The 26,476-nt window shown below is 39.2% G+C and overlaps 1 protein-coding gene across 2 annotated transcripts; it reads right to left on the bottom strand.

Moving 5' to 3' along the window:
- Positions 1-44: 44 nt before the first annotated feature.
- dspa (desmoplakin a) lies at positions 45-26,476 on the bottom strand. 2 transcript variants are annotated; one of them, XM_051912776.1, is made up of 24 exons: positions 26,082-26,476; positions 24,705-24,795; positions 24,474-24,595; positions 22,954-23,095; positions 17,164-17,289; positions 16,868-16,927; positions 14,413-14,580; positions 13,724-13,828; positions 12,960-13,055; positions 12,597-12,722; positions 12,296-12,448; positions 11,244-11,398; positions 11,034-11,160; positions 10,348-10,534; positions 9,979-10,205; positions 9,682-9,860; positions 7,400-7,538; positions 6,813-7,006; positions 6,538-6,700; positions 6,321-6,404; positions 6,124-6,231; positions 5,904-6,002; positions 3,821-5,647; positions 45-3,507 (listed from the first exon to the last, which is right to left on the bottom strand). In XM_051912776.1, exons 1-24 carry the CDS (start codon positions 26,318-26,320, stop codon positions 1,018-1,020), a joined length of 7,407 nt encoding a protein of 2,468 aa, XP_051768736.1. In that variant the 5' UTR covers positions 26,321-26,476; the 3' UTR covers positions 45-1,017. The 2 variants fall into 2 exon arrangements, with proteins under 2 accessions (XP_051768736.1, XP_051768745.1); XM_051912785.1 differs by having other exon boundaries at positions 5,150-5,647.

Here is a 26,476-nt window from a genome sequence, read left to right as displayed (position 1 = left end):
ATAAAACTGCTGGAACGCATAATAAGTAACAGAGAGAATGGTAGTTTATATTTTGATAGTTTTTATTGTTTTAAACAATCAGATCAAATATTCATTAATTATAAGCAAATTTCAAAATATATGATTTCTACTTTGAAATTAGTAGATGCATGTTGATACAAAATCAGCAGACGATTTAGATAAAAACAGTACTTGTTTCCTAATGTAGCTTTCTATGGCTAACATTAGCCGCTTTCCCGCCGTCAGGCCAAACTGTTCTCATTGCTTAACCGTGCCGATCCAGCCCAGTCATACGGCTTCATTTTCCACTCTGGGGCTGATAACGGAGCTCTTTGGGATGTAATACAAATAAGTTGCTGCCTTTGTAACACAAGAGTTTGCAGATGATATGAGCTGTAAATAGCATCCGCGTTATGGAGGATGATCAAATATTTACAGAGAAACTGGCAGCCAGGCAACAGATAAGTGACCAAACCTGAGTGGCAATGTCACCACACGTATTCTAGCAGCACGGTTAGCCAACAATACTGAGAATTCTGGGCCAAGAATGGTTTGTAATCGCGTCATGCCGTATTTGGCTCAAGTGGAAATACAACTAGAACTGTTCTTTAGCCCGATGGTGGAAAAGTGGCTATTGGCTCTGTGCTATATTGCTAGAAGTGTCTGCTAAATGAATAAATGTGAATGTAATGTAAAATGTAAATAAAACATGCAAAGGAAAATATTAGAAAACAATCTCATATACCGAATAAACAAAATAAGGAATGATGAAAACATAGTTAAATGTCATGACAAATCTAAAATTCCCCTTGTGTAAATAATGAAAAATACCATTACATTAGTAATCTAAAAGACATCTTAAACTCCCAAGAAAATTGATCAGTGCTAGTAAAAGTGAAAGAAGATGTCAATCTACATTCTGTATCCCAAACCCATACTGAAATCCTCTTGAATAGAAAATCATACTTAAATTTGAATTGTACATACTAAGCATAGGAATCGTGACTAACTGTATAGCTAAGATGTGATGTAGCTGTAAGAAACAGAGGAGGTGTAGTCAACACTGCCTCTGCGTGATCCACTTCTTGAGCCAGTGCGAGATCCTGCTCTGGACCCTGTGCGAGAGCCTGGTCCTGACAACACGTTGTAAGGGCTGCTTATGCCTTTAGTAGACATAGACGTAGCCTGGAGAATCTTCATGCCATTGTTCTCCTCCACCATGCAGTTATCCATGGCCTCTTTGTATGAGATCTTAAGTTTGGTTTTAGGACAGGTAAGGTTCTTAATGTAGTTCCTTGTATCCTGCAGCTTTTGGGCCCCTTTGCCATCAAGCCATCCTCGTCGGATGGACTCCTCAATGCTGACCCGGCGGCCAGTTTCTGGATCTACAAGTCCACCTGTCAGGTACTGGAACTCCAGAAACCTCTGCCCTGCCTCATAAGGCAACCATTTTTCCTTCATGGCCTCGGCGGCAGAAAGTCTCCTCTTGGTCTTCACATCCTCAAAACCTGCATAAGCCTTCTGTGCTGGTTTCAGCTTGACAGCCATGTCTTCATCGATAATGCTTTGTTGTACAGCATCATTCAGAGAGAGTCTCTGGCCAGTAGAAGGATTGACAATTCCTCCGGTGCAAACCTGGGCTTCCAAGAGCCGCTGAGCAGTGATGTTGTCCACTATTCCACGTCGCTGTGCCTCAGGGATGGTTATCTTCTCTAGGGTCTCTGTATCAAAAATGGCTCCCACTGGGCTCTGGTCATCAAAAATATCAGTTGGAGGGGAGAGTGTAATGGATACACTGGCAAATCGTTTGCGGACAGTTGGAGATGATGGCGCGATTTGCGTAGGACTACTGCAAGTAGCAACATCCTCAGGACTACTGGAGCAGATGGCAAGCTCCGAACTATTGCTTTTACTTGTGATCATAGCTGCAAACTCAGTGAGTGTCACAGTCCCTGCACGGTACTTGTCAAAGGTTTGTTTATCTATGATTCCCCTATCTAGGGACTCTTGAATGTCATACTGCATTCCAGTTTTGCGATCAACAACAAGCAAACGCTTGTTTCCATCAGATGTTTCAATAGTGATCTCCTCCCACTCACACTCTTGTTCGGAAAGCTCCAGAAAAGTGTCATAGTCGATTAACTCTCGATGAAACGCTTCTCGAACGGTCATCTCTTTGCCAGTGTCAGGGTCTACAATCACCACTCTCCTCTTGCGCAGTGTGTTCTTTTGAGATGTCGTCTGCTTCGGCTTCTGCTTGTCCTTCAAAGGCAAAAGGATAAGCCCAGTCTTGGGATCTTTGATGCACCTCTTTTTCAAATCCAGATATGTGAGGTTTTCATGGGTGTTGGGGTCAAAGAAGCCTTTGGTGTCGTCACCCTCATATGACAAAATCTCATTCATTTCACGGTCAAAGTAGCCTTTCCTGTACGCCACTTCCACGTCAATTCGATGACTTCCTTTAGGATCTATGATGCCGCCACTGGCTATCTGAGCTTCCAGGAGTCTAATTCCATGACCCTTCTCTATGATCTCTTTCTCGATAGCTTGAAAGAGTGAGATGATATTTCCCGTTGTAGGATCTTTGTATCCTGTCACAGCCTTCTCAGCAGACAGTAGCTTGTCTTTAAACTCCTTTCCCACAAGAGCTCTCCTCCACGCTTCTTCAACCGTCATGCAGACATTGTTGACTGGATCAATTATGAAACCAGAGGCAGCCTGGGCCTCCAGGAGCTCCAGTGTGGTTCCCCGTCGAATTAGACCTTCTTTCATGGCCTGATAAAAGGGCATGACCCTATCCTTAGCCTCATCATAGATACCAGCGATGCAATCAGAGCCACCCAGGTAAGATCTGAGTCTGTACTCGATATCTTTGCCCGTTAGTTTTCCTTGGTTTATTTTATCCAAATCTGTTTGATCAAGCAAGTTGGAATCTACTAGCTCAGTAAGTGAGACCTCACCGCGCAGACCTTGCACTGTCATACCCTTGACATTACCATCACAGACAGACTTGGAAGCCTCATCAGTCTGTGTATGCTTGCAGGTTGCAACTGGACGCTGTTGCAACCTCCTGAGTTCCATTTCCAAAGACTCCTTCCTCCGAGAGAGCTCTGAGATTTCCTTTTCTGAGCTGTGAAGACGATTCTTGTAGCGTTCTTCCACACTCCTCAGCTCAGCGGTCAATCTTTGGATCTCACTCAGGAAGGAGGCCCTGTCTCTCTCAACTTTGTCTCTATCTACCTCACTCTGTCTGATCTGCCCCTCTTTTAAATCATATTGGCTTTTCCAGTACTTGAAATCCTTGGTAATTCTATCAACTTCATCCTGGAGACGTTGCTTCTGTTTCGTCTCAGATTCCAAGGAGAGTTTGATGCGCCTGAGCTCCTCTTCATACCGCTGTTGCTTTTCTTTGTCCTGTTGTGACAGCTTCAGTTTGATTAATAGACTGTCTCTCTCTTGCACAATGTCTTTGTAGTTGGCATCAGATCGCTGGATCATCATGGATGTCTGGAAACACAGAAAGATAAATAATTCTGATTATAATTAGAGGATTTAACAAAGGAAAGATTTATGCATCACACAATTTCAAAATGATTGATTAAAATGGTTAGAATAAAGCAACAAAAATTTGGATTTTTTAAACCAGAGAAAATATGAAAAAAGATTGCAATCATGCAGTGTTATGCAGAAAATGTGCTTTCAAAGGTCAATATGCAGCAAAGCGTTACCCAGCAAAGCCATTTTTATATTAAAATGGTGATGAATTTTTTATTCAACTGATTTGGAAAAAAAATCAGTTGTGTCGCTCAGAATAAAATACCTCCGTGAACTGCTTTTGGATTTGGGCAATTTCCACCCTTAAACTTTCCCTCTCTTTAGTCAGTTCATTGATTAGTTCCTGCAGTTCCAGTGCTCTGTTATTGCTGGTTTGTAACTGGAACTGAATGGCAGACAATCGGGAAGCACTTTCACTCTCAATGGTGCTCAGGCTTCTTTTTGCATCATCTCGCTCTAGTCGCATACTCCTTAGTTCCTCTTCTAGCCGCAGACGCTCTTTGGTAAGATTCTGAGTGAGGCTCTGCAGCTTCTCAATCTCACTGGTGCTCTCATTTAGCGCTCGACTCTTGTCCTCTATTGTCTTGTAGAGGGAATCGTTTCGTTGATTGGCCTCACGGACAAGGGCCTGTTCCCGTAGAAGCTGCTGTTGCAAAGCCTTTAATTCTGCATTCACTCTGGTCAGATTCTCTACATTGATTTTGTACTCCTTCCGGATTCTCTCTAACTCATCCTTAGAGCTGCGAAGCTCCTGCTCATACTTGCGTCCAGACGCACTTTCCTGCTCTTGATGGACCTGTAGAGTTTTGATGGTAGTGGTGTATTCCCGGCACGTCTGGTTCACCCTCTCCAGCTCCGTTTCCATTCGCTTTCTCCTCGTGAGCTCATCCTGACTATTCCTCTTCTCTTTCTCCAGTTCAGCCTGCAACTCGTTCACCTTGGACTGCAGTTCACCGATGCGACTCTGCAGTCTGGCGGCATTCTGTTCCAACTTGCTCTTATCGTTTTTCTGCATCTCTATCTCTCTCTTTACAATGAGTAGCTCTTGCTCAGAGATCTTCAACTTGTTAATGACCTCTGTGCTTGAAGTTTGCTTAGCGAGTATCTCAGCCTGCGACTGTCTGAGACTTTGATTCTCAACCTCCACGGCTTTCCTCCGCCTGGTCTCGTCTTGTAGATTCTGGGTCAACAAGGTAATCTCACGGGCCTTTTCCTGAGCAACTCTGTTGGCCTCTGCCAGTTCCACCCTGTGTCTTGTTTCAGTCTCTTCCTTCTGACGCGTAATGAGATGAATCTGTGACTCCAGTTCCCTCTTGAACCTGCTTCCCTCGCTCGCCGAAGACCTCTGCTGAAGCGCGTCCTCTTCTGCTTTCCTCCGTGCTGCTTCTGAGTGGGAGAAAGAAAGCTGCACCTTTCTTAGTTCCTCTTCCAGGTCTCTTTTCTCAGAGGTTAACCTATCCATCTGAAGTCTTAAAGCTGCTGATTCCTCCTCCTTCTGCTGTGTTGACTTGAGCACAGTGGTCTTGGTGATGTGGATCTCAGATTCATACGTTTGCTTTAGGCTATTAATTTCCTGGTTCAACTGCGTTCTTACCTTTGAGGTCTCAGCTTCTGCTGCACTGCGCCGGGAGGCCTCATCATCCAGCTGTAATTTCAGCCGTTCAATCTCTCGCTCCTTTTCTTTGATGGCCCTTTCAAATTGGCTTTTGGACATACTGAGCTCGTCCAGCTCCTTCTGTCTCTTGCGTATAGCAAGCTCATACTCCTCCTGCTGGTTGGTGTATCGCTCCTCAGCCAGCCTCCGCTTGCGTTTCTCCTCCTCAATGAGAAACGTGAGGCGGGACATCTCGTCTTGTAAGCTCTTCAGCTGATTCTGGGTGCTGTCCAGGCTTTCCTGAGCACTACTGCACTGCCTAGCCTGGGTTCTCTTCACCTCCTCCATAGATATAAGCTGCTCTTTAGACTGGGTCAGCTCCAGCCGATAGCGAGACAGACTGTCCTCCAGTGACTTGTTTTTATGGGTTTGATCTCTGAGATCGTCCTTGTGACGTCTCAGTTCCTCCTCCAAAAGCTCAATTTTAGTGTTCCGCATCTAATTAAAAAGAAAAGTCCACAATGAGTAGTGGTAGTAAACCAAAATAAATAAAATATGTCTTAAACAAGTGAATGCAATTTAACCCCGCCAAATATTTCTCACTCTTAATAATAATATAATAATATAGATTATGCATTTATCTGTAATTTTGCACTGGCATCTCATGAACTCCATGCTCTCTCGACTCCCTGATTTGGATTTTTATTTTAAAAGATATATTCACAACACATCTTGTCTGAGACACAATGTTTACCTTTAACTCCTCCATGTTTTTCAGCATTTCTCCAAGGAATTTGTAGTAGTCACTTGAACGTGTCAGGAGCTCTATGTAGCGTGACTGCAACTCCGTTGCCTTTAGTGAAATAGTTACAAGTCAGTGAAGGTATATTGAGTACTCATACACTCAAAATCTGATCTGTGATCTGTGACATTAGTCCACAATGTTTAGTGCTACACGTGAAAGGTTTTGTTACCTCCTGCCTCAGTTCAGTGGCTGGAGACTGCAACATAGTCTTTTTGATGGGAATGTTGAGCAGCGTCTCCAAACCTGCACTGTAGGATGCCAGCTGGAGCTCATAGTCCTGTGAAAACAGTGATCTGAGAACTCAGCCTTTTGCTTTTATATGTATATACTTCTTGTAATAATCAAAACAAAAAAGTCGAGTCTCACCTTTATGGAGGCAGCACATGTGTCTGAGTCTTTGACCACATCATCCACTTTTTCTTTCCTTCCTTTTATCTCAGAATACAGCGCCTGTTGGTTGACAAAAATATTTTTCTCAATATAACATGTTTTATCCAAACCAGGGTTATTATATTTAACTGAAACTAAAACTAAAACCACAAAAAACATTTTTTGTTTGAAATAAAAAATGTATTGGACTGACTTTTTGCTGGTTCAGGTGGTCCATTAAATTATCCACGCTGTTGAATTTAGTAATCTGGAGGGCATCTTGGCGCTGACGTGTTTCCTGAATCCATCTGTTCATCATGGAGCTTGTTTGCTTGTAGTGATTCAGCTGTTTCTCTTGTTTTTCCAGATCCCATACCCTGACAAACAAGCAAGGAATGGAATAAAACTATAATTATGGTGGTTCTACATTTCTACAACATTTGTTGCTGTGTATCCCAAAAGTGCAACCAGCACCATATCTCTCCACACCTGCTATCAATCTGAGTCACAATCCTGCGCCAGCGGTCAGTCATCTGTCCGACGAGCTCTGCGTATCTGGACAGGTCAACATCACACTGATGGAAAGATTTGTCTATTTGACTATTCCAGTGTACAGCCTTGGACAGCTCCGACTCCATAGCCTTCAAAACACCCCTCTTCTGCTCCAGCTCTGCTTTCATGACCTGCATGGCACAAGACATCACATTCAAATAGACATATACATGAGACATGCTCTATCACAAGGACTGAGAAATTCACATTTTTACACGTTATAACAATACAAGTCAACATTATTACGACTAAAAGTTTGCTTAGAAGTATTTCCTGCTAAAGCAAGGCGCTATTTGACTCTGGTCAAGCGTATCCATAGCAGAATGGGAGTGGCCTTGGATGGCAACAAGCCCAGTGCATTATGGGTGTTGAAGTTCTCCTAACTATTTGGCAAAATGGAAGACAACTGCCTTTTTTCTGTTTTCTCTAGTCACGTAGCACCAATTTCTGAATCTGGACTCACCATTTAAATAATCTTGTGGAACCAATAATTCTATAGGAAAAAATAAGTGCATAAAATTCACCTTCAGAGTCATGCAGTAATTTTCCACTTCATTCAGATCAAGAGAAGAAGTCTCTTTTTCTGTAAGACGAGCCTCATGGACTTTAATGATGTCCTCAGCCTGCAGGAGGCTCTGGAGCAGAGCTTGAAGAGCAGTGAGCCTGAAAACACAGACAAACACCTATGAAACTCTACTCATTATTTCTCTTAATAATACTTTCTACTATCATATCTTAATGTACAGGTTAATTTCCCCATAAAAGTGTAAGCACTGTAGAGCTATCAAAACACTGCTCTTAAAGTACCCCAATTATGTTATTTTAAATGTTCCTACAATGTTCTTACAATATGTTTACATGCACCCAAGGTAAAAAAAACACTTTAATTTTCTCATAATATAGATTAGCTCATTAGCATTAGCTCTTTTCTCAACGTGTATGAAACGGTTCGATAAAGGATTCAGTCTACTCTGCTCTGATTGGTCAGACGGTCCAGTCTGTTGTGATTGGTAGACCACTTACAGCGCCTGTCGGATGTTAAACGGCTGTTAACTTACCTGAATTTCAACTCTTTCTCAGCACTTGGTACACATTGATATGAACAGTATCAATGGCGTTGGTTTTACTGCATCAATCTTATCCTTTCAAAGTGCATTAAAGTGGATTTGTTTTGGCAGCAGAAAACAGTGTCTTATCGACATGAACAACACAAACCAAACCCTTCCAGTCTCAACCTACAACTACAGTATTTGAGGGCGGGTTAAAGTAGATGTTGTTCGGGGGCAGGCAATGAAGACCATAGGCTGCCATTATGCAAATGTCTTAAAAAGACCTACTAACTAACTCATTTCAGGCAATTCAGAATAGCTTCTTTCTTTTAGAAGATAAAAACTCCATTTATCTTTGATCTCTGAAACTTTGCAGACCTTTTACATTCACAAACACCTTTGACATAATAAACATTTATTGCTGCCATGTTGATGTATTGGAATATTGTGACGTGTTCGTTCCCCAACGAACAATAGAGCCGTTTCAAGAGGTTCGGTAACAGTGCGCAGTAATATAGAGAATAACTTCCTTTGGAGGGACTTGGAGGGACATTTACACTACATCACTTGGTCCCATCATTCAGGCACACGGTTTCTCCTACCATTGCTATGCTGATGACACACAACTCTTCCTTTCATTCCAACCAGATGATCCCACAGTAGCTGCACGAATCTCAAGCTGTCTGGCGGACATCTCGGCATGGATGAAGGAACATCATCTACAGCTCAACCTGGCAAAGACTGAGCTTCTCGTCTTCCCTGCCAATCCGACTCTAAATCATGATTTCAGCATCCAGCTAGGCACATCTTCTATTACCCCATCAAATTCGGCCAGAAATCTTGGATTACCAACTGACCTTCAAAGACCACATTGCAAAGACCACTTGGTCATGCAGATTTGCACTATACAACATCAGGAAAATCAGGCCCTTTCTAACAGAACATGCAACATCTTCTGGTCCAGGCCCTGGTCATTTCTAGGCTTGATTACTGCAATGCTCTTCTGGCTGGACTGCCATCATGCACAATCAGGCCTCTAAAAATGATTCAGAACGCTGCAGCACGTCTCGTCTTCAACGAGCCCAAAAGAGCCCATGTCACGCCTCTCTTCATCTCTCTTCACTGGCTACCAATTGCTGCTCGCATCAAATTCAAGGCGTTGACGCTTGCTTACAGATCTGCCACAGGCTCTGCACCCTCCTACTTCCACTCACTCTTACGAGTCTACACTCCTACCAGAAGCCTACACTCATTAAAGGAGCGAAGGCTTGTGGTACCATCACAGAGAGGCACAAAATCACTCTCCAGGACATTCTCGTTCACTGTTCCTTGCTGGTGGAACGATCTTCCTGCCTTTATCCGGAATGCAGAATCCCTGGCAATATTTAAAAGACAGCTGAAAACTCATCTCTTTCGTGAGCACTTAACCTCATCTTAATAAAAAAAAAAAAAAAAATTATACCTATCCTTTCACTTCCTCTAATCCCTCTCTATTGTAGCTTATGATACTCTGAGCATTACCTAAGACTTGTATTGTGAGCACTTTTTGACGTCTATTTGCCTCGTCATGACGACTCGCTTGTTGTATTCCTCACTTGTAAGTCGCTTTGGATAAAAGCGTCTGCCAAATGAGTAAATGTAAATGTAAATGTAAATGGACTTTGCAGAGCTTTTTCATTCTCAAAACAGCAACATTACACACTAAAGAAAGATGAACATGGAAAAAAGCATAATAGGTCCTCTTTAAATGTTCTTGCCTCTGGATATATGCAGTTGATAAGCCTTGCAGACTGCCCAGTTTCTGGTTGATGATGTCCAGTTCACTGCGCAGGTACTGGGTCTGCTCTGGGTTAGTGCTTCCATCCAGTTCTCTTAAAATCTTCTCCCTCAGATGCAGGTACTCGTCCCGGATGGAGTCCAGATCACGATGTACACCCTGATAAAACAGACCATTATGTGAATGTACTTTTAATATTGGCTGATAATCAGCTTGGACAATATATTAGTCCATCACTGGTTGTTCCAGCAGAGTATGCCACTGATAGTGATTGTACCTGCAGCACCACAAGTCTTTGGGAGCACTGCTGTACACCGTTCTCCTTCAGAGACACGTGGAGATGCTGAATCAAGCCTGACTCTGCTGCCTCTAGTCTGCGTCTGAGAGTGCTCAGATCTGTCATGAGATTGACATTCAGCCCCGAGCTGACTGTCTTCCCAGGCATCACCACCTTCTTCCCATCTGGCTCCACCATCACGTCAGTAGTTTTTATCCCACTCACCCCTGAAAGACAAAAACATCTCCTTTGTAAAGCAACAGTAACGGAATGAAGTCGTCCTAAATCAGGGATGGGCAACTTCAGTCCTGTATAATAATTAGAACATGTGACTGGATGTGTAGAACATGTGAGTGTCTTTGGTCTTACTATAGCCGGGCAGTTGGATCACCAGCTGGTCGTAATGGGTTTGTGCTCCTGCGTATTGCATCTCCATCTTTCTCTTGTCTTCATCGCCAAACATCTCAGAGCCGAGACTGTTACGCATAAACTCCTGGTAGTGAATCTCCAGGCTCTTAATAATGTTGCGGTACTCCTCAGGACGCATTTTTGAGAGCTAAAAGAGACAAATGATTGAGACATTGTTGAAATATAATTCCATATGAAACCAAAGATCAAGTCAAAGCAGCTTTACATGCCGCAAAAGAATGATTTTTATCATTTTTATCTTGTTTTCCAGTAAAAATATCTAAAGCAAACTTAAAGCAAGATACATTTACTTAAGAGGCTAAAAGAAACTTCTAAAAAATCTAAATAAAGTGAGTTTTTCAAGTTTATTTTTCTAACCCCATTGGCAGATATTTGTTCTTGTTGCTAGCAGGTCTCTAACATGAACTGGCAAATTGCTAACATGTTTTAGCTTGTTGCCAGCATGTTTCTACCATGAAATAACGGATTGCTAGCATCCCAGCCCAAATTGTATAATAATAGTCATGTTTATTTAATGAATTGCATTATTTAATAATGTTTGTATCATTATTATTATTTTTTTTTTTAATGGAGCAGCAAGCATCTAAAATTAGCTGGAGGGGAATAAGCTCTGATGCATCTTATACCATAGAGAGCGTGAGGGAGTTGATGTGCTGAATGTCCTTCATGCAGTACTGCCAGGAAATCAGACTCTTGATGTTGATGTACAGCTGACTCCAGATGGACATGATGGCTTCATAGTACTGCTCATTCCTGTCAGGCAATCAGAGAATCAATGCATTTCTGTACACTGTCAGTTGCTCTGTGATCTGTGTGCATGTGTGTTTTTGTCGTACTTTTGTGCCAGACTGATGCTCAGAGGGTTTGGCGGTGGGATGATCAGACACACGGATGGGATCAGCATTTCCAGTCCTCCAGGTCCAGTCACATGCCACTTGCTGCGCTGCGTGTTGTCCTTCAGAATGCCTTCATTCCCCTTCAGAATGCCCTTCTGTAACACCCACACTGTGTTTCAGTGGTTCATATGGTTTTGCAGAAACATCAGAAATACATGCACTGTGCGTTCACATACTAAACCAGGGTTCTTGCTTCTGGAGAATTTAGTTCTAGCTTTAAATGACACCTGAAACAACTAACCAAGGTCTTTGGGTTTTTGTGTCGGACTAGGGCTGTCGAAAGTCATGTCGAAAAGATCATATTTATGAGTTGAAGGCACATGAACACCACCACAAAGTCGTAATTACGAGTGGGAAACACTGGATTTTTTGAGATGAGGGCACATCAATGAGAAACATGGCAGAATCAATGGATGCAATGTCAATAGTTGACAGTAAATGTTTGTTGAAATTGAATGTTTACTTGTCTCAGAAACTGAAAAAGTTATTATATGCTTGGTATATGCAGCAATTTTCTAGAAGTAGAGTTAAGAAACCTTGCTGTAGAAACACCACCATTCGACGGAAGTGACTGGCATCGTAATTACGACTTCCCAACTCAGTAATATATGGACTTCCCCGGAGGACTTAAACACACCATAAACTCTGGGTTCTGTTACAATCATTCAAATTATCACAGAAGTACAGGGATAAAAGTTTATAATTTGGATATAAACACTGATGTCTACAGTAGCGATCAAAATAGAGCAAATCGCCTTTTGAAAGTAACTTGACGCTTTAAATAAAGATTGTATCGATTACATTGTTACACCAGTAGGTGGCGACAAGTGACTGTTTAAAAATGTATCTGTCATTGAATCATCCATTCAAGAGATTTGTTCAAAAACACAGATTTATCCAGTAATGAAAAAATGAAGTGTGTCATTGAATCATTCATTCAATAGATTTGTTATATATTTACAGTATATGTGTTTGTGACGGATGAGACTCACCTGATCCTGTTTAAAGTCACACAGAGCTTTCACTATGACCGGACTGCTGCTCTTCTCCTCTGGGTTACGAGGTTTCAGACACACGATGTTCTTGGACTTGCTGACCAGCGTCTGAACCTGCCTCTTACTCTCTATCATCCTCTCCTTCTCTTTCTACACAAACACACCAACATGAACAGAATTTTGTGAGCACATGGTGATTTGTGAAGTGCAGTCACACCATATTCAACTTCACAAGCTACGTGTTTGTTTGTTTAACACTACAGGTGTTTCGATTTTGCGGCAGTCATATCTGCATCACCTCCAGGTTTTTGAGCATGTCAGTGAGTTTCTCCAGAGATGTGGTCTTGTCACAGGTAAACTTCTTACGGATCGCCTCGTGGTCTTTCTGCAGTTTGGTGTACGTCTCATTGGCTTCCTTGAAGAACTACAAAGGAATAACAACAGAATCAGTCCTCTCAGGCCCAAAGTCATTATTCACTGATAATCTTGGGCTGCTACGACCAGATCATTGAGCCAGTGTGTATGTTTACATGAATATTCATCAATTCTGTACTCGTCACTACAATATACACTATATCTTCATATGGGCCAGCTCTAACCCTTAGCCATGACCAGTTGTTTTAATCATAAATCAAAGATTCATATCCAGCTGAAGCCTTACTTGGCTGTACGCTGCATTCTCCTTCAGGTGAACATGGATGCACTTGGTGATCTGCAGTAACCAGCTCCACTGGGTTTGAAGCGTGTCCATGTAAGCCTGAAAGAACCAGAGAGAAGAGCTTATTCACAGTGCTGTGCAGAATTCATTTTACAACATTATACAGCATTATAATACAACATTATACAGTAACCCCTGTGTTTATTTTTGTAAACCTAATAAAACGATCTAAAATAGATCTGCGCCTGTACAATAAGTGGTTCAAGCTAAATTAACTGATGAAAATTCTTGTAAAGTTCTTAACTATGAAAAACTATTGCTATGTGATTGTCAAAAAATGTAAAAGAGCCCATCATATGCGTCTCTCTTGCCCAGGGTCCATCAGCTTTTTTCACTCGTTTTATTGTTTGCCAGAGAAAGATCACAATAAAAACAGTTCTGATCGCAAGTGATTGTATTTTTTCTACTCATTTCAGTGCATGTGTCATAATTCATCTCATGCACGCTTGTCACCAACACCAGTGTCTCTTCAATAACCAAGAACACTAAATTTAGAGTTTTGGTGGAAATGACATCACAACTGAGGGAGAGTCGTGATTAGCTAAAATCACAGCTGTGATTCACAATGATAATAAAAGTTAATTATTTTATTCTTGGTGAGAAAGTGTCTTCAGTGCGAGCTGTGCTTCATTCATCACTAATGGACCTTTTTTGACTGTGAAATTAGGCTAAGCCAGAGTTTCTGTGTGTTGAGCAGGTTTCCTCACATCGATCTTATCCGACGCTGGGTGTTGGTTCTTCAGGAGGGTGTCCACCTTCGTCTTCAGTTTATTCAGCTCTTTCTCTTTCTCTTCCAGATCACTCATCAGTTTCTAGTAGGAAAATAAGCTAAAATCATCAGGCACTTATATGATAGTTTTAATAAACATATTAATAAATGCTGTACAAGTATTGTTCATTGTTAGTTTATGTTGTAGTTAACTAATATTAACAAATGAAACATTTCTGTAAACCTTATTGCCCATCCTAAGGTTATGACACCAACAATGAATGGATTTACAAGGCAAAATATGTGTTTAAATTGCAGTCATTATAATCACAAGTTATATTCACTGCCTTAATAATACATAGCAGAGCTCTTTTGTACTGTTATACGATGTTAATTAAAAAGAGGATGCGCTCCAGATTCACATTCAATGCAATCTTGTCTTTGACAGTCACCTGTGGCTCACTGGAGCTCAAAGAGATTAAAGGACAGTTCTTGATTTATTGCTTTTAAAGATTCCCTGTTATTCCCTGCCCTTTATTTAGCAGATCAGCCGCAGAACTTTCCACTCCCCTCTGAGCTTTTATGGGATTGCAGTCTCAAACTAATGTGCCCAGTTTAGTAAATCTGGCCCTATTTCTTCTGCTCATGGTTAAACACAGCATGTGTCGATTGAGTGCGTCTCCTCACCGAGTAGCTCTCTTGTTTGCGGGGGATGTAGGTGTCGATGTTTTTATCGCCCCAGTCGAACACCAGCTCCTCCTCCTCTCTGTCGTTGACCCACATGATGGCTCTGGAGATCTCCTCGATGATGCCCTGCAAGTCTCGCAGCTGAGCTACACGCAAATGAGACATTTTCTACACACAGGGAAGAAGAAAAGATCACAACATATTAATGCAGTCAACAACAGGTGTGAGATTCAGCTCATGAAGCTGGACGAGAGAATGCAGAGATATACTAAGCTACTTTGAAGATGCTCAAATATTGGAGAGTTGGTTGCCTTTTATAATATGAATGTATTTAAATTCATAATCTTTATGTTTACTTTTGGATACTTTTTGAAACAGGTACTTCTTACTCTAATATTTGACTTTTACTTAAGTAATAAATTGGCGTTTAACAGGTTAGTTCACCTAAAAATGTAAATTCTAGGCTTTTATTCACATATGAACACTGATCAGCGCACATGCATAGAGCACATCAAATATGCTAAACAGAAGCTCAAATGCTCTTGACGCGCAAGAACCAATGAGGTTTGCTCTTGTACGTCAACTGCTGTTGTGTGGACATTCATTGGAGTTTGTGTGACAGTAAGTTAAAGGCACAATATGTAATTTTCACCGCTAGAAGTTGCTTATTCAAAACTAAGGCGTAGCTTGATGATGCCTTGATTTGGCGGAATCATGGGAGGTGTTGTCTTCACGTCTACAGCCGGTGGAAAAGAATCCGATGGGACTCAGAAATCATATTCATGGATGAGCTAATATATTAAAGATTTATTAGCATTACTGTAGTATGAAACAGGGTGTTGGAGCGGAACAAGGTCGATTGCTAATGAGAGACGAGTGCGACACACGGCTTGAGAGCAGCGGAGCTTTTATTATGCCGCAGACGAGCACTTCCGCTTCTTCCGGTAAAGCAGCGTTGTTTTATCATATTAGATACATTTGTGTGTTGAAAGCTGTTATAATGCCACTCTGCATTCGCTCAGCGACTACTATGAGACACTTCTTGCACACTGCAGTAAGCTAGATCGATATTAGTCATGGTAAAACATGGTACTCGCGGTAAATCAAGAAAACTAGATTTAAACAATAAGACTTACTGTGTTGATCTGTATAACATGATTAATTTTCTGTCGATGAATATATCCAAACTGTGTCTAATAAAACACATTATATATTAAAGTGTCTTTGGTGTTTCAATGGTTTCTACAAAATAAAACCGGAAATCGAGGGTAACGCGGGTATGATGTCATTGATAGGCATCGCACGTATATGTCCTGGTTAAAATTGCTTAATTCTTTGGATTTAAACATTCTTGGAAACATTTGGGATAATGTAAGTTATCATGATTCCAGCCTGACTTGTGTGAGGACTTTTGTTATTTCCTGTCTTGTGCCATGTTTTGTAGTTCTTTGTAGTTTTTCATGTTGATTAGTTTGTCCAGGTGTTTCCTATTGGCCACTCCCCCTTGTTATCTTGTTTAGATTTGTTTCCCTGTGTGTATATATAGCCCTTGTGTTTCTCTTTTGCTTTGTCAGTCATTGATGGTGTTCATGTGTTCGGTCGGGGGTGTTTGGAAGGCCTTTTTTTCGTTGTGTCTTCTGGATTTCTGTTGTTATCCTCGTGTGGACTATTTGCCTGTTTCCCAGTCTGGATTGTCTGTTATTTGACTTTTATTAAATCTGTGTGTGCACTCGGATTCGTCCTGGCCTCATCATTTGCTCATCCGTTACGTAAGTACACAAGTCAACAAAATATATAACATTGTTTAGTGGTTTTGGGATATTTTAATCCAAAAATCTTACATATTGTGCCTTTAACCTTTGTGCGACACCCCTACGAGTTTTTGTTATTGTTGATTATATGACATTGCAATTATTATGTGTTGGTTAACTGAATCAGCGACTGAATGGCCCTTTAACCCTGATCAAATTACTTTGGTTACCTTTAAATGGTCATTCTGAGCGGCAGCTCTTTTAATGTTGGCATGATCACACCATTTTGACCAAATGTTTACCGAGGCTTCTATAAACATCTTTATTGATGTTCTACTAATTGGCTCTTGATTCTAACCTTTTCAAATGTCCATTTAAGCTGTACAAATCACTACAAAGTGTCATTTGTTAAAATATATGCTTGATCTTATCTTTTGGCAGTAAAATGATAATCCAATATCTGTACAGTATGGTGGAAAGGGCATAATTTTTCACAGCACTTCATAAGTTAAATTACATTTGAACTGCTTGTAATGCAAAATAACAATCTGATCATTGTAATATTTGTTTATAATATATATTTTCAGAATCTGCTGAGAACAATAAACGAAGGTAAATAATCTAAGACGGAGTGAGTGTAAGGCTTATAATCAGAATCAGGATCTGTATTTTTGTGTTTGTTTGGTTTGGTTTAGTTAGCTGACCTGTAACGTGTCCCACTCCTGGTCCAGAGAGTGGAGTGCAGCCTTCTCTCGGCTCTGCATCTGAAGCACAAACGGACTCGGTCTATGCATGTTCATCACACTCGTAATAAAACACACAGCCTGTCAACTCTCAGTGTATTTTTTTTTTTTTTTTTTTTTTTTTTTTTTTTCCCCATCACATATTTTATCATCATCATAATTCATGAATTAGGTATCAAATTCTTACAATTCATCCTGTTAAAACAGTTTTAATATTGGACACTTGCGTTACCATGCAGTTTAATTTTTCCTCATACCAGTTCATCCCGTGCTCTGTCCACCTCCAGGCTTCTCTGGATTGAACTGTGGAACTTGTTGTGATTCATGATTTGTTGGCTGATGGTCTCCGCATCTTCACCGAAGGGTGAGGTCTCAATGAGTCTCTAAAACGCACACAAACACACATAAACATATGCCCACAAACACAACCATTTTACACTTCTCATTATATAAAGACTAAAGGGTATCCCGGAAAGAAGGGTTAGCAATTAAATCAGAATAACCCAGCTATCCCTAACTATCTGTTTCAAAATCACTGTTGGAAACCGCAGGAACTTACTCCGTAAACCTGATCTGCTCCAGAAGTCTGACAGTGCAATATAATTACAGTAATGTCTATTTTATCCTCACAAATCTCAAACTAAACTATCTCTCATATTTGCATTCAAAAGTTCTTGCTTTATAATTTCTATAATAAAAAAATACAATACATATTAAAATTATTTTCTGTTCTGTTGTTACAAAAACTCTTATTTTGATTAGTTTTAAGGACTTATTATTCTGCATCCCAATTCGTCCATGTATGCGAAATTACCATAATCACAAAATTCCGACTTGAATAAAGCGTTCACGTCCTCGTAGAGCTCGTAATTACAACTTGTAAACTGAGAATTTTCTGAGAGCTCTTTGTTGGCTGAGCTTCTGCTGCACACTCAGAAGTACATACTTTTAGGGTGTAGTATAAGTAGGCGAACTGGAACGCAGTATTATCTGGGCTCGCACATGCAAAATCACGTACTTGCCTACTATATAGTAGGCAAAAACAGTATGTGACAAAATAAGCATGTCCGAATTCACAGCACAAGAGTACACAAAAAGTCCCCAGATGACCTACTACTTCTGACGAGATTCTTAAGTGTGCATACAATGGACACTTTACAATCCCATGAGGCCACAGGAAAGGATTTGTGAATGGCAGTGAAGCGACGCAACTGACACTGGCAGGTCACATGATGACTTTTTAGCAGTCGTGAAGTAATTACTTAATCAAAATAAGTACCTACTCTAAACAATGTATGATTTCGGACGCAGCCTTTTTCCACAGTTTTGTTCCGTTGTAATATTCACTTCCTGTGTCTCTTCCTGTTATTCACTGGTTTCCTTGTTTTTGGAATACCTTCATTTTCACCTATCGTGTGTATATATAACCTCCATTTCCTCAGCTGATTGTCGGGAATTGTCTAAGCATGTTTCCCTTTGTATTCCTGTATTCTGGATTTATCCTCTTATTTCAATAAAAGCTGCAGAAGCCATTATTTCATTCTGTAATTCTATTCGGTGCATAAATGATTCACTTTAAAGCCCATCATTTAATTACAATGTGATAAATTGATAATTGTCTCCTATAAAAGTGTGTGAAAGCATATATATTTGAACACAAGTTAATAATTAGTGCACTTTTTGGCAACATCCATAATGAACTCTAGGTGGCAGTGCTTAATCATTAACTCCAGCTGTGGACTAAAACACTCTTCATGCTGATCTCAGATCAGCGACTTCTTATATAATCAGGGTCAGGGTCCTCGAGACGGGTGAGCAACAGCGCTGTTGTTTTAGGTGACTGCAGAGTTATTTCAAGTATTCACTCAGACAGAGATAAGAATGATAAAGCACTGCAATCCAGTTAAACCCCAGTCGCTTTCACTGCTTTTGTCTGTTTCTTTGGCTACAGACACTCCCTGTTTTTCTCCTCCCCCCCCCTTCCTGCTCAGGAGAAACAATGTGTTCTCTGTCTAACCTCTGAGTGTGTGTGTGTGTGTGTGTGTCGCAGGTGGATGATAAATGTGCAACATTTGTAAGCAGCACACTGTAAAAAGTAGTAACCTGCAATTGTTACCTTTGAAAGCTGTTTTTTTACTTGATTTAACCCATGAAAATGATTTGTTTGTTATAAATCAGGGGTTCCCAATTCCAGTCCTCACACCTCCCCGCTCTGCAGTTTGTATGTCTCTCTTATCTGACACACCTCATTCAGATCATCAGCTCGTTAAAAGAGAGCTCCATGAACTTGGGTGCGTCCTGATTGACAGGGTCCCTACTGCTCCCTCCCTACTCCCTGCTGAAGTTCACTTCATTTGACAAAATGCGTTCAGTCGCAACACCCTGCAATGTTATCAAACACAGACGAAACTGAAGTTGCGCATATTAGAGGAGTTTACAATTTGACGCCATTATATACTTTTATAAATAATTATAATATAAATTACCATATTTTCATTTAACATAGGCCTACATGTGTATAAAATCTGTATAAATCCATATATTTATTTTATTTATATAGTATCTACATACATATTAATCAATTATAAATTTCACTTAATCTAATTTGTCAAATTCGAAAGCCCTAAACTAAATGATAAATGTATGTTGTGATGTTTAATATGAAAATAAACGTAATTTATTAACACGTCTTTTTATCTAATTTAACCTGTAATCATGATAGTTGACTGTCGCGTCTCATACAAACACACCTGCTTGGGATTTAAATCTAATTTAATTTAAATTTAAATACACTTTTAAGTCTACTTCGCAGAGCACAAATGGTCATGAGGACTGGAATTAGGATAAATGAATCTACTTAGGTTGATTCAGCAATATTAAATCATATTTTTGACTTGAATAAAACCAGTTAATTAAGATGTTATCATTTTCACAGAATCACAATATTTTTATTTAAAACAGGGATCACGATGTCTGATTAGACAACTAAACAAAATAATGTGTCATTTAGAGCTTCTGGCAAAATGTTAATTGTTGCAGTCGATTTAAAAATATTTAATTTGAATACTTTTTTTTTTTAATCGGATTGAGTGAATGATTCAATGATAAAGTCTTCGCTTGTTTCTTTACTGGATGAATCTGTGTTTTTGAACATCTATTGAATGAATGATTCAATGACAAATACATTTTATGAAACAGTCACTTGTCGCCACCTACTGGTGTAACGATGTAATCGATATGATCATTATTTGAAGCATCAAGTTACTTTTGATCGCTACCGCAGACATCAGTGTTTATATCCAAATTATAAACTTTTATCCCAGTTCTTCTGTGATAATATGAATTATTGTAGCACAGGAGTAACGATACTGTGTGGTTGAAGAGAGACAAATCACTATCGTGTGGGTGTTTGTATTGAGATCGCCATCTTTTAACGATTAATCGTGCAGCTCTATAGGTTACCATTTTTTTCAGTGTATACAGTTGCTATGAAAGAAGCTTGACTGGACCCGACAACACAACATTGGCTTAATCAATGGAGTGAATTTGGGGTGGAACTATAGCTGCTTTTCCACTGTCGGGTCGAACAGTTCTTAGAATGGCAAGGAACTGTTCCAGTTGTGTTTCCACTTGAGCCTGGAATGGCACGATTACAAACCGTTCACAGCCCGGAATTCTCGGTAGAATCCGTGAAGTGACGTCGCCACTCAGGATTGGTCACTTGTCTGTTGCCTGTAGCTGGCTAAGCGCTCTATTTGAGCAACGTAAACACAAATAAAAGAAATATCTGATCATCTTCCATAACACAGACATTATTCACATCTCCTATCATCAGTAAACCGTTGGTTTACCAAGGCAACAACTGCTGCTTTTGTATTACATTCCAAAGAGCTCTGTTATCAGTCCCACAGTGGAAAATGAAACCGTAATTGTACCAGCTGGCCCGGATCCGCACAGAATGGAACGGTTACGCAATGAGAACCGTTTGGCCCAACAGTGGAAAATCGGCTTATGTTTTCAATTTTGAAGAAAGCTGAAGTCTTTCATCTTCCACAGTCACTCAAAGCTTTGAAACAGCCAGTGAGGTGGGAGTGTCGCAGCAGTGCTGGGTGTGTCTCCTACTGTGTGTGTGTGTGTGTGTGTCCTTCTGTACACTAACACAAGTAACAACGAGTCAGGGAGTCTCTTACACTCCTACACTCTCTCTCTCTCTCTCTCTCTCTCTCTCTCTCTCTATTTTCTGTGGAAATGAGTCAGATTTCAGGGGGTCAAAATCTGAGATAAGCCAGAATCTCATTACTCTCGCAGACACTGAACCAGTTAGGACTCGAGAAGGAGGAGGCTGAGGTGTGAGGGTGAATTCCAGTGCAGTGCTGTCATTATGGGCTGTATTGTCTGTAAACCCTCCACACGTCATTCAGTGTGGTGAGAGAAATCAGTGTGGTGAGAGTTGAGTCGTCTCAACACACTGATGTTCTCTAGACAACTCAGGAGATAAACTGACCAGCAGATCTGCTGTGCCAGTTTACATACACTGGAAAAAAATGGTACTCTAAAATTGATAACATCTAAATGAATAGGATTTAATACTGCTGAATCAACCTAAATACATTCATTTATACCAATATATATATATATATATATATATATATATATAATATTTATAAGTTAAATCAAGGAAAAAACAGCTCTCAAGGTAACAATTGCACATTAAGCATATTAGAATGATTTCTGAAGGATCATGCGACAATGAAGACTGGAGTAATGATGCTGAAAATTCAGCTTTGATCACAGGAATAAATTATATTTTAGTATATATTCACAGAGAAAACAGTTCTTTTAAACTGTAATAATATTTCACAATATTTGAAAGTATTTTTGATCAAATAAATCCAGCCTTGGTGAAGCAGAAGAGATGTCTTACAAAAACATTAAAGAATATTGTTCTCTTCTAGCTTCAGTCCAACAACCAGCGGTATTTAACTTTTTATTTTAGTTTTATCAATATTTTGATTTCTAGTTTTCATATTTAGTTTAATTTTTAGTCATTTTGTTGTGTGCTTTTGTCATTTTATTAGTTTTTTTTTTTTTTTTTTTTTAATATTGCTATTTAGGTTTAATTTATTTTTTATAAATAAGTTCCAGTTTTAGTATTTATTTATTTTCAGTTAATGATTTTAGTGCTTCAGTTTATTGCCAAGGTACCATTTCAAATTTTCATTTTAGTCTAAATTTTTCAACTTATCTAACTGTCGCCCCAGTGAAAGTGCACCATTCAATGAAATCATTTATATGACAGATAAATAAATTACTCCTTACTTAAGCTGTTTATTCCTTAGAAGGTAGACTGATTGTATTCATTTATACACTGCCCGGCCAAAAAAAAAGGTGCTGTTTGGATTTAAATAGGCTATGACTGGATCATTATTGCAGTGATTCTTATGTTTCTAGCATGTTATATGTTTGGCAACATTTCTTCTAATCCTAACAGATAGAGTGTGTAGATTTTCATTTCTTAAACAACCATGTATGAAGACACATCATAGCCATATTCCAGGATGACACTTTACAGAAATAACATCACAACATTTATTTCCATCAAGAGGTGCATCATTTTTTGGTCAAGATTGTATTGACAATGCAAGAGGTGAGCACTCTGTAAAGTCTCCTCCAGCACATCCCTTTCAATGGATTTAAGGTCTGGACTCAGAGGTGCCAATTTATGTGTGAAAATGATTCTTCATGCTCCCTCCCAACCATTCTTTCACAATTTGAGACTGATGAGTCTTGGCTTTGTCCTGGAATATGGCCACAATGTGTCTTCCTACATGGTTGTTTAAGAAATGAAAAGCGACACACTCCATCTTTAAGGGTTAAAAGAACCGCTGCCAAACATAAAACATGCTAGAAACATAATAATCACTGCAATAATGATCCAATCATAGATTCTGAAGCATTTGCCCATTTAAATCCCAACAGCAGTCAGGCAGTGTGTATCCAGTGAATGACTCTTTGTGCAAGACTAGAGCAGGTGTGCCGTTTTAAACCTTTTTCTGGTTGATCCACTGTATTGCCTCCTGGAAGCTCTTGCTGGGATCCTCCCATCCGCTCACAGTGCCGGTCCTGCGGAGAGTGGTGCCCGTGATGGAGTTACGGATCTCTGTGTGGAAACTGTGACACTCCTCCCAGCTGGAAGATACAATCAAGAACGGACACTTTGAATTTACATGCCTCTTTATTTTATCCTCAAAAACATTTAGGTGTTTGTTCAACAAACTGCATTAAAAATAAGAGAGTTTAACTTTGTATTATCATTGCAAATCACGGCTGTGATTTTTTTTTTAGCCAATCACGACTCTCCTTCAGTTGCAATGTCATTTCCACCAAAACTTTAAAATTTGTATTTTTGGTTACAGCTTGTAATGAATTATAACACATGCACTAAAATGAGTATTTAAAAAATCCAATCACTTGCGATCAGAACTGTTTTTATTGAGTGCATTTCCAATAAATCTCTCATTTTTAAAATTATGCAAAAATGTGAAGATATTATCTATGAAATTAGATTTCCCTTTGCACTTAACTGTATTGAGTGTGCACTTCAAATCTAATAATTACTGAATTACAGATAATGTAATATTAATCAAATAAAAGACCATTTAAGTTCACTTTCATGACTATTTCTTAATACACGTTTACAATCTGCACTTTGTAATAATTTCAAACTAAAAGTCTTACATTAAAGTACATTTTAAATCTTTATGTTGTAATAATCTTTTGTCATGCTTTAAAGAAGTGCACTTGTTTGACTAACATACTAAAGCACATATAAAGTACTTGATTATATTTTAACCGTAGTGTGTTATTCAATATTACATTTAAAGTTAATAAATGTACTAAATTGCAACTTCATCATTATAAATGTGTAATTTGACATTAAAGTATATTTTAGTTTATTATAAATGCCTGTCAGTACATTCAGCAGTAACTTTACCCATATTTCAAACTCAATAGAAGTAATTATGAAATTACATATAAAGAATTACTTAAGTGGGTCAAAAAAGCAACTAATTACATTTAATATAAATTTAAATTATAATATATTTTCATTTAATTGTACATAAACATTACACTCAGTTCACACTGAATTATATTCTTTTAAAGTGTATTATTTATGTAAGTAAGAGTATGTTAAAGTGCACTTCTTTGTCACAAGGGTTAGCAAGTGACTCAGACATTTTCTTCTTAAAATGTAATGTCTACCACATTATTTTTAACATCATAAATCATTACAGATGTTGTGGAAATGACATTTGTTGGTTCAGAAAAAATGGTTATTGTTATGATTCATGTTGGTGGACAAATAGCCTAGTGATGGTGTGTTTAAGTAGGTGTATTTTCAATTCCACGATTCCAATAGTGTCTGTAGTTGAAGAAACACCCATTCTTGCTGAACATATGTCACAATATATTTCTGGTTACTGACATGTACTCGTAGTGGGCTGGGCTGCATACTAAAGTAAGCATGTGTTTATGTCACAACACACACACTCAATCACACACTGACCTGCGGACGATGTTATCATTGGGAAGACCAGCGTTCCGTAAGTCTATGGCACACATCTTCATCTGTTCTATGGCCTCCGCTGCCGCAATCATGTTCTTGTCCACTTCAGCAGCTGGTGCCATCTGCAGAAAAATGACACGTAAAAAGATCAGAATCATGAAGAATCAATAAAAGCTCCAATCACTGTGCGTCACATGCATCAAAGTGAAAGTGTGTGTGAATGACACTTACGTTCTCCAGGAGGTTCTGCGCTCGCTTCAGGTAGGTAATACATTCCTGGTAAAGCATCTGAGCTCTTTTATGAACAGACATGGATGTGATGCTAAAAAAATAAATAAATAAGTAAATACACAAAAATGTAGTTGCACTTTGGCAGGTATGCATTAGGTCACTTTAACTATTTAAGGTGTTTTACAGAAAACTAAGTTTTCCTGTTCTTTTGGATAGATTTATCATTTCAGTCTTCCAACATTTTCAGTTAGAAGACAGATCAGAACATGTTCTCAAATGGGGATAGTAGTTAACATGCTGTGTTTAAAAACAAACAAGCCATACTTTATGAATTTCATCATGTACCATTCATTTTAATACATGGGTCATTTAGATGTCACATCAATAGAAATTTACAAAAGTGATTTTACATACATAGAAAGCACATTAAATGCAAGTAAAATGTCTCGTTTTAAGGTTTCAAATAAGTTATGGGAGAATAAAATGTCAAAATGCTCCATTGTCATTCAGTGTAACACTTATATTTATGTAAAAATTGAAACAACATACTTATTCTGACCGGTACATATTAAAATATATATAGAATAAGTGAGAATACTAAATTAAATTCTTGCTGACATATGGGCAAAGTTTAAAAATGTACAATTACAAGTAATTAGCCTTTAATATGTCTTTAATATGGCATTTTGTTGTTGTTGTTGTAAATATCCCTGATTGTTACACTGAATGACATTTTAGTGGGTGTCTTCTGTAAATCATGGTAAAAATGTATGATATTTAATTTGTGCCCAGAAAAAAACTAACAGATTAAACAGGACCCATTCTGATGTACTGAAAAACAACAACAATTCAAAGCTGTATTGCACTTCTTGTTTTGATGCTTGAAAACCCTTTTTCGTCTTTGACCCTCATGCATTTAAGTCCATATTCACAGTGCATTAACCATTTTTTGCAAGTTCGACCACAGCTGAAAGTACTTTTTACATTTCAGTCAGTGTGACAGTTCTTTCAGGGTTAATGGACAGTTTCCTGTCTTGCGCCATAATTAAATAACATTCACAGTGCAAAAGGTCATATTTGGCACTGCCAAGATTTTATTGCTAAAATGTTACTCTTTCGTGTAGTGTATCTGGACACTTAATTGTCCTCTCAATTGTTTTACACTTAAGTATTCACCTCTTATCAGATGTTTCACCAAAATTTCCTTATCTTGCAAAATATAAAATAAACAATTGTTGAGATATAGTAAAAGTAGAGCTATAAAATGAACGTGATTGTACTGTATAACTCTGATAAGAAATATTTGAGTTCGACTTTTTATTCCAGACTTTGTTTATAAATAACACACAACTTGGTCATTTATTAATGGAAACTCACCCCTGCATTCCTCCTCCTCCTCCTCCTCCTCCTCCCAGTGAGTTTTTGGAGAAAGTGTGTGTTGTGGTCTGCACATAGCCATCATTGAAATCAGAACTGTATCCATTTCCACTCATGTAAAGCAGCCCTCCGTCATTCCGGGGTAAAGTGTAGCCCAAGCCCGCACTGGTGAGATCCGGCCGGGAGCTGGATCTGCGGCCGATCTGGTTGAGCCTGGTTTGAGATCCCGTCAAACTCATCTCTGGAGAAACTGCAGCACCAATTCAATGACCAGTTTCAACAAAACAAAGCGCAATGAAAGTTGTAAAAGTCCTCCTCTTCTCCTCTACTCTTCTTGCGCGTCTTTGCCTGTCGGTGACTGCGCTGACACTGGCCACTGCCTTCTGGATAGTTCC

This window comes from Ctenopharyngodon idella, chromosome 2 (genome assembly GCF_019924925.1).
Source record: "Ctenopharyngodon idella isolate HZGC_01 chromosome 2, HZGC01, whole genome shotgun sequence".
NCBI lineage: Eukaryota > Metazoa > Chordata > Actinopteri > Cypriniformes > Xenocyprididae > Ctenopharyngodon > Ctenopharyngodon idella.
The sequence above is the reverse complement of the archived record's forward strand: the minus strand, read 5'-3'. Positions and strand labels throughout refer to the sequence as shown.